Raw genomic sequence first — 7,185 nt, forward strand, 5'->3', positions numbered from 1 at the left:
AACAACAACAACAACAATAAAAACAGAGTCTGAAGTTTGAGTAAATAAATCAATGAAATGGGAGAGACAGCTAAAAAACAGATCTAAGTATAAATGAGAAACTGGTATACAACAGAAACAGTACCACAGAGCAGTAGAACAAAGGATGTGGTTCTTGCTGATATTTAGAAACCAATCTCACTAGTCTTAGACAAACCAAAGAAACCCACTCTTGAAACCACTTCTTCCTGCAGCCACTATCCCATACCCCCATTCCTCTTCATAGCAAAACTTGTAAAAATTAGTTATCTAAGCTGTGTACAGTCCCTCTCTTCCTATTCTCTTGAACCTATTCCAATCAGGCTTTTTTTCCTTACCACTCCACTGGAACCGCTCATCAAGTCACCAATAACTTCTATATGATGAAATCAAAGGATTAATTTTCAGTTATTTTATCAGCAGCAGCAATTGACATTTTCACCACTTAAGCACCTTCTTCATCTTAATTCTAGAATCCTAGACTTTTCATGTTTTCCTCTTCTTCACTGACCACCCCTTCTCAGTCTCTTTTGCTGGTTCCTAACATCTTAATATTGAAATGTTTGAAATACTATTTATCTCTAGCCGTTTTTTTCACTTGAATTTCAAATTTTTATATATAGCTGCTACTCTCTACTTGCTGTCTGATGGGCATGTCATGCTTAACATATCCTACACTGAATTTTCTCCAACAAAACTGTTTTCCCCACAGTTCTACCTACCTCAGTCACTAGCAGATCCATCTTTGTAGTTGCTCAGACCAAAACCTTAGATCAACTTTGAGTCTCTTTCTCACTCACCCCACATATGAAGGTAGCTGGTTCTACCTTTAAAATAAACCCAGAATCCAAACCCTTCTCACTGTTATTATCAAGGTCAGAATCACCATCATCTTTGGCCACATCCTTGCAACAATCTCCTAACTGGTCTCTGCTTCTGTCCTTTCTACCACATAATCTAGTTTTTCACACTATGTTGTTGCTGTTATGTGCTGTCAAGTTGGACCTGACTCATAGTGACCCCTCCTTGGATATCACTACGGAAGTAGATTGTCCAAGCTTCCTTCCAAAGAGTGGCTGGTGGTTTTGAACCGCCAGCCTTCTGGGTAGCAGTCAAGTGCCTTAGGCACTAAGCAAGCAGAGCTATAGCAAGAGTAATTTTGCTAAGACACAAGTCACATCATACTACTCTTTTGCTCAAAACCATGCCATGGCTTCCTATCTGAGAGTAAAAGGCAAGCTTCTTGCCTTGGCCTACAAGGCCCTGGGTGGTTATGGCCCCCTTTACCTGGCCATCATCTCACTAGATTCCCTCATTCTCATACTTCTTGCCACACTGGTCTCCTTGCTGTTTGTTTGCTGTTCTAACGACCTAGATACTCGCATGCTTTGTTCCCACATACACTTTAGTGTGTGTTTAGTGTGAGGTGACTATGGAATCATCTAAGGGTATATCTGAGAAGGCAACTGAATATGAGACCTAGAGCCCCTGGAGCAGTGGAGATTGGAGACACAACATAATACAGATGTCATGAAACGATCAGAAGATCCAGGTGTGGAAGAGACAATTCTCCAAGAAGGTAACAGAGGAGGAAAGAGACCAAGACTAAGAGGAGGGCATTGAAAGAAAGCCTCTATAGAAGACCAAGATGAAGCAATCAAAAGAGTCAGAAAAAAAAATAACCCTGAACTGTGGTATGCTGGATTCCAATTAAAGAGCTGCAAGAAGGAAAGAGTAGTTAATAATGCTGACAGTGACTAGTGGACCAAGTAAGGCTGTACTCATTGGTGACCCCTACAGGAACAGTTTGGGTAGAGCATAAGAGTAGATGCCAGATTTCACTAATTTCAAGTGTAAATGAGAGATGATGTGAAGAAAGCACAAACAGATCTTGAGAAGATTCCAAAGTAAAGCAGAGACCTGAGGCAGTTGCTAGAGGGGAATGTGGAGTCAGGAGAAAGAGGAATTTGAAACAAGAGAGAGGAGAGTATACCTAAATGCTAGAAAAATGACTCAGGAGAGGGAAGAGACTGATAGTAGAGGGGACAATCAAAAGCAATCAATCCTTAAGAAAGAAGGGCCTATGGTGGGTAGAGGAACATCTCTTCAGTTATCACTGAAGGGAAGACTGATTTAGACACCAGTAGGTGTGTAGATTTGTTTGAAAATGAAGGCATTTCCAAGTGACAGCATGAAGCAAGAATATCGGCTGAAAGTAGGCAGATTAAAGATAGAGGGACTGGGTAGAAATGCTGTGAAATAACTGGGGAAAGTAAAAGACTGGGCTTATAAAATCAACATTAACACTGCCAGAGTGAAGGGTATCTGAGGGTAGTGGTCATGAAATTTATATGTGTCAGGCCCATGTTAGTATATCAATATTTCATGCAACCCATGTAACCAGAATCAATACAAATAATACCTACAATAAATCATGTAGGAACTTTTGTTAGTATCATACATCCACACCCAGAACTTAAATTATTTTTGCCCCCACTTTATCTGGAACAGCGGTGATCTACTCATTGATCAATACTATTTTCTTTTTGTAAAGTCTCTAGATTCCATATCTGGTAAGAGAGAGATAGGACTTTCATGATCAAAAAAGGTATGTTTGATGTTAGGAAAGGACTAAGGCAATGTGAGATCACTTTCTGTAAGACTAGAAATCTGCCAGAGTGTAACTAATCTCAAATTTTCCTCAACTCTGGAGAAATCTTAAAGAGCTAATCTTTTATAGTTAAAAAAAGAACAACAACAAAAAGAAAACCCCCGAAACTTCCATAATGTTTACTTCAATTTCATTTCTTTTTCTGGTATTAATTTAAGTAAAACAGAATTTAGTAATTTATTAAAAAAGTAACATGGAGGGTATGAAATCAGCTACTTAACACATAGAGTATAAAAAACCAAACTCTACACAAAACATTGTTCCACCTCCTATTTTGGCAAGTAGCGAACGGGATCTTAAAAGCTTGTAAGTAGCTATCTGGATGCAATGCTGGGTCTCTCCTTGTGCAGAGCAAAGAAGAATGAAGGAAATCAAAGATTCATGGAAATAATTAGTCCAAGTGATTGGTACACCAGGCAATCCTTAACCTATATGACTATGAGACCAGAAGAACCAGATGATGCCCAGCTACTTTGTCAACTACTTTGTCAACTACTTTGACGGAGATCTATGTAGGAGACCCTGGATAGAGTAGGAGAACAATGCGGAACAGAACTCAAAATCATTTGGGCGGGGGGAAAAAAAAGGGACCAGGTTTGTTGGTCTGATAGAGCCTGACAGAACCACTGAAACTGTGGCCCCTACCTGCTTTTAGGTGTGGAATTGAACCCACACCTGTAGCTTCCAGCCAAACAAAAGACAGGCATATGAGCTGAACATGTACCTGAGGTAGATATACTCCTTGGAGAAAACAATCATGGGAGAATAGAAAAGCTGTTTATGCACAGGGACATAGCTCAGGGGGCAGGAGTGCATGCAGGGAAGGACACAGGGAAGAGATAACTATCAGGAGGAAGTAGGAGGGGAGACGCTGCATTGTGGTAAACTGTAGTAAATGTCATGAGACAAAGTGTATGTGAACTGTTGTATGGAAAGTGAATGTGCTCTGTAAACTTTCACCCAAATCACAATTAAAAAAAATGATTTTTTTTTTTTTTTTATTAAGGAAAAAAACCAAACTCACTGCCACTGAGTCAGATCCAACTCATAGTGACCCCTCCTTGGGTTTCCGAGACTGTATCACTATGGAAGTAGATTGCCCCATCTTCCTTCTGAGGAGTGGCTGGTGGGTTTGAACCACCAGCCTTCTAGTTAGCAGTCAAATGCCTTAGGCACTAGGCCACCAGAACTCCTACACAGGATATAACACATTATTATATCCTTTTATCTGTGCAGAACAGAGAGATATTCCAATGTTTACCCTGGTTATTTCCAGTGGTAAGATTCTGAGTGATATGCTACTTCCATCTTTGTATCTTCTTTGTTGTTGTTGTTGTTGTTGTTATTTGCCGTCGAGTCGCCCCCGACTCATAGCGACCCCTCCTTGGGTTTCCGAGGCAGTATCACTACGGAAGTAGGATTGCCCAACCTTCCTTCCGAGGAGTGGCTGGTGGGTTTGAACCGCCAGCCTTCCGGTTAGCAGTCAAGTGCTTTAGCCACTATGCTACCAGAGCTCCCTGTATCTTCTTTATTGCTATAATATTTTATTAATGAGCTTATATCATTCATTTTTATGAAAACAAAGTTATGATACTTTAAATGTCAAAATGAGAGTGTTTCACTAATTCTTTAAACGTGGTATGGATAAACTTTAAATTGGTGGAAAATACATAACACTTACCCTTGTAAAGCTTTATGAATTTGTTTGCACTTTTCCTTCAAGACTGCAAAAATACCTGAATGAAAAAGATACCTTTGATAATATATTAGAAATATTTGATATCGTTACCCTAAAATTACTCTTAAGACCCAGTTATTCAATTTAAAATGAAGCAAACCTTTCCCACATAATAGAGAGCTAGTAACTTGCACTGCTATGCAGGCCTCAGCATTTGTCTCTTGGCACTTAGAAACCTGGTGTCTTCTCATCTTGCTGGCCTACTTTCAGCAAAATCTGGGACGGTTTTTCATGCAAAATAGTGACCCTTACTTTTATCAAGAGTCTATAGATAATGTGGCTAAGAGGATGAGGAATAAAAGGGTACTAAATCTATTATACTTACCTTTGGATCCCAGACAATTTAGTAAAAAGTAGACATGACTATAATTTTTATATTTTGCTCAACATTTTCCTTTTGTTCAAGGAAAACTCAAGAATCAAAATATCTAATACCACCTTCCAAAGAGGTAGGAGTGTCAGGTCATCTAAAAGCAAGCATATGAATATGCACACAGACATACTTATACATTCTGACTCCCTGGATTAAAATTAACATTGGAAATTTAGAAAAAGAACTACCAGGTAAGGCCTGCTTCTGCCTTTCTCAATCACAGCTAAAGCCACATGTTTAATTAACAGTTGACTTTTTTATTTTGCCTAAACAACCCCTGAGTAGGAGCCATTATTTTATAGTTAAAATTTTATTCTAACTAGGCAATTTTCACAAAACTATTAGCTAGAAAGAATTCTTATAAAAATTTGTTCACAAGAAAAAGCTGGGTTTCAAACTGAATGTATAGTAAATAAATAGTAAAATGAAATGCTTTGAAAAGACGCAAAATTTCTCCCAAGTCTAAATGTTTTGTCTTTTTAAAGTTAATTTTTTTTTTCATTTCTTCATAGGCTTGTATGGCATACTTAAAGAATAAAAAGATAATGAAGTCCATGAAAAAAACTGATACTTAAAATCTTTTGATGGCATAATATGGGGAACATAAATAATACACTGAATTATACATATGAAAATGTTTGAAATGACAAATGTTTTACCATACATATTTCACCACAGTTAAATAAAAATCTTTCATTGGAGAGAGGAGGGCACAGGCAATGGCACAACATATGTCAAATTACTTTCTGCTGCAACAGGTTTTATATCTATTTCATAAAGAAGTTGTCTACTATAAAAGCAACATTTGAGTATCTGAGTACAATCTGAGGGCAGTACCTTTTGGGAATTAGGATATATGACTTACAAATGCAGTTCTTTTGCCAGAGGTTTCATAGGTAGGTAGTGGCTTATCCTACCTTTCTGCTCATTTGTTCCTTTATCTTCAAAACACGGAACTACTTAACTTACACTGTTTCAGTAAGAGTTTTTTATTCTTTGGTATTATGCTAGTAACTGGAATTCCAGAAGTAAATGGAACAGTATTTCCTCAATGATGATTATTAAGGGTTAATCTCAAATATCTGACTTTTCAAAAGAGTTTCTTGTGTTGATTTTTTTTTTTTTTTTTGGTATAAATGAGATAGAACCCTATAAACTTCATTTCAATAAACCCTGCAACGTAAGTGCCTGCTAAGAGCAGGACATGAGTGAGCCCACCAAGCAAGTTTTCTATTGGTGAACCAGGATTGCCTCGGTACCAAGTGTTGCTTCAAAGGCTGAAGGGAAAACCAGAGAGCAGATATAAAACTAAATACACCAAAAAGCAGCACACTTCATCTAGTTTCTCAACATAGCATAAATAAAGCAAACAATGAATATCATGTTTTTACACGAATAGGAACATTTAAAAGGAAATTCTTCATCTTAGCATCTCCACATACCAGAGCCAGCAGTACTTTGGCTCTAGGTCTGAGAACAATAGAGACACTCTAACTTGAATTCCTGAGGGAGGGACAGTTTCTCTGACATTCTTCCTATGATGCCAGATATAACCCCGAGTAAGATTTTAGACTTAAGTAAATAACTTTCACTACTTAACTCCTGCAGAAAGCAAACCAGTAACATGATTAACATAATCTGAGAGCTCTTTGACTTTCTGGGTTTAAAAGAATATACCTGGATTCTCTTCCATGATGTTGAGAGCCTCAATTGCAGCAGCAGCTAATAGGGGAGGTAGTGAAGCTGAGAAGCAGTAGCCTTGGCCTGAAAGTCGCTGGGAAGAACCAAAACAAGTTCACAACATAAATACCCTTCTGTGTATTTTTGGGGTAAACATTTTGCAGGCAGTGATTCCCTATACCACCTACAGAATTATGTGTAAAAATGGTGATGTGGAAAGATCGAAGTAGAGATTAAATTTACGCATGTAACAAAAACAAGACTTTTTTTTTTACAAAGGGACATAATTTCTAAATATAAATATTTTGAGTGATTTTTAAAAAGCAGACTTGTAAGTGAAAATTGCATAATAAATTAGGTTAGAATGAAATTTTGTATTCAGAAGTTACATTTTGTGGTGACCAATGAAGCAACCACTTTCAGTTTATAAGTTTTGTTATTAAAACAAGCCTACCTGATGGTCAATTACGAAAGACCTGCCACAACAAAAGCCCCCAATAGAAGCAAGGGAGTTCTCCATGTTTGCACTGATAAGATCAATATCATCGATCTGCCAGAAAAGAGGGAAACAGTGGTAGTTATTCCTCAATTAAAGAAAAAAGGGTTGTTTGTTGCTAAAAGAGTAGATGTTTCAAAATCTGTCTCTGAAAGTGTCTCAATATTTTTTCTTTGTTATTTCCCCATTCACTGACATTTTTATCTGCA

General features: G+C 37.7%; 1 protein-coding gene across 1 annotated transcript in view; it reads right to left on the reverse strand.

Annotated features, from left to right (window-relative positions):
• SPTLC1 (serine palmitoyltransferase long chain base subunit 1) overlaps positions 1-7,185 on the reverse strand; it is a 167,779-nt gene that overhangs the window by 9,019 nt on the left and 151,575 nt on the right. Inside the window, exons 10-12 of the mRNA XM_007955171.2 lie at positions 6,935-7,030; positions 6,478-6,574; positions 4,371-4,425 (exon numbers count right to left, since the gene is read on the reverse strand). Coding sequence (XP_007953362.1) covers positions 4,371-4,425; positions 6,478-6,574; positions 6,935-7,030 — 248 coding nt within the window. The remainder of the gene's footprint in view (positions 1-4,370; positions 4,426-6,477; positions 6,575-6,934; positions 7,031-7,185) is intronic.

Source organism: Orycteropus afer, unplaced genomic scaffold, assembly GCF_000298275.1.
Source record: "Orycteropus afer afer isolate SDZICR_OR568_19922 unplaced genomic scaffold, OryAfe1.0 scaffold00492, whole genome shotgun sequence".
In the NCBI taxonomy this organism is placed as follows: Eukaryota; Metazoa; Chordata; class Mammalia; order Tubulidentata; family Orycteropodidae; genus Orycteropus; species Orycteropus afer.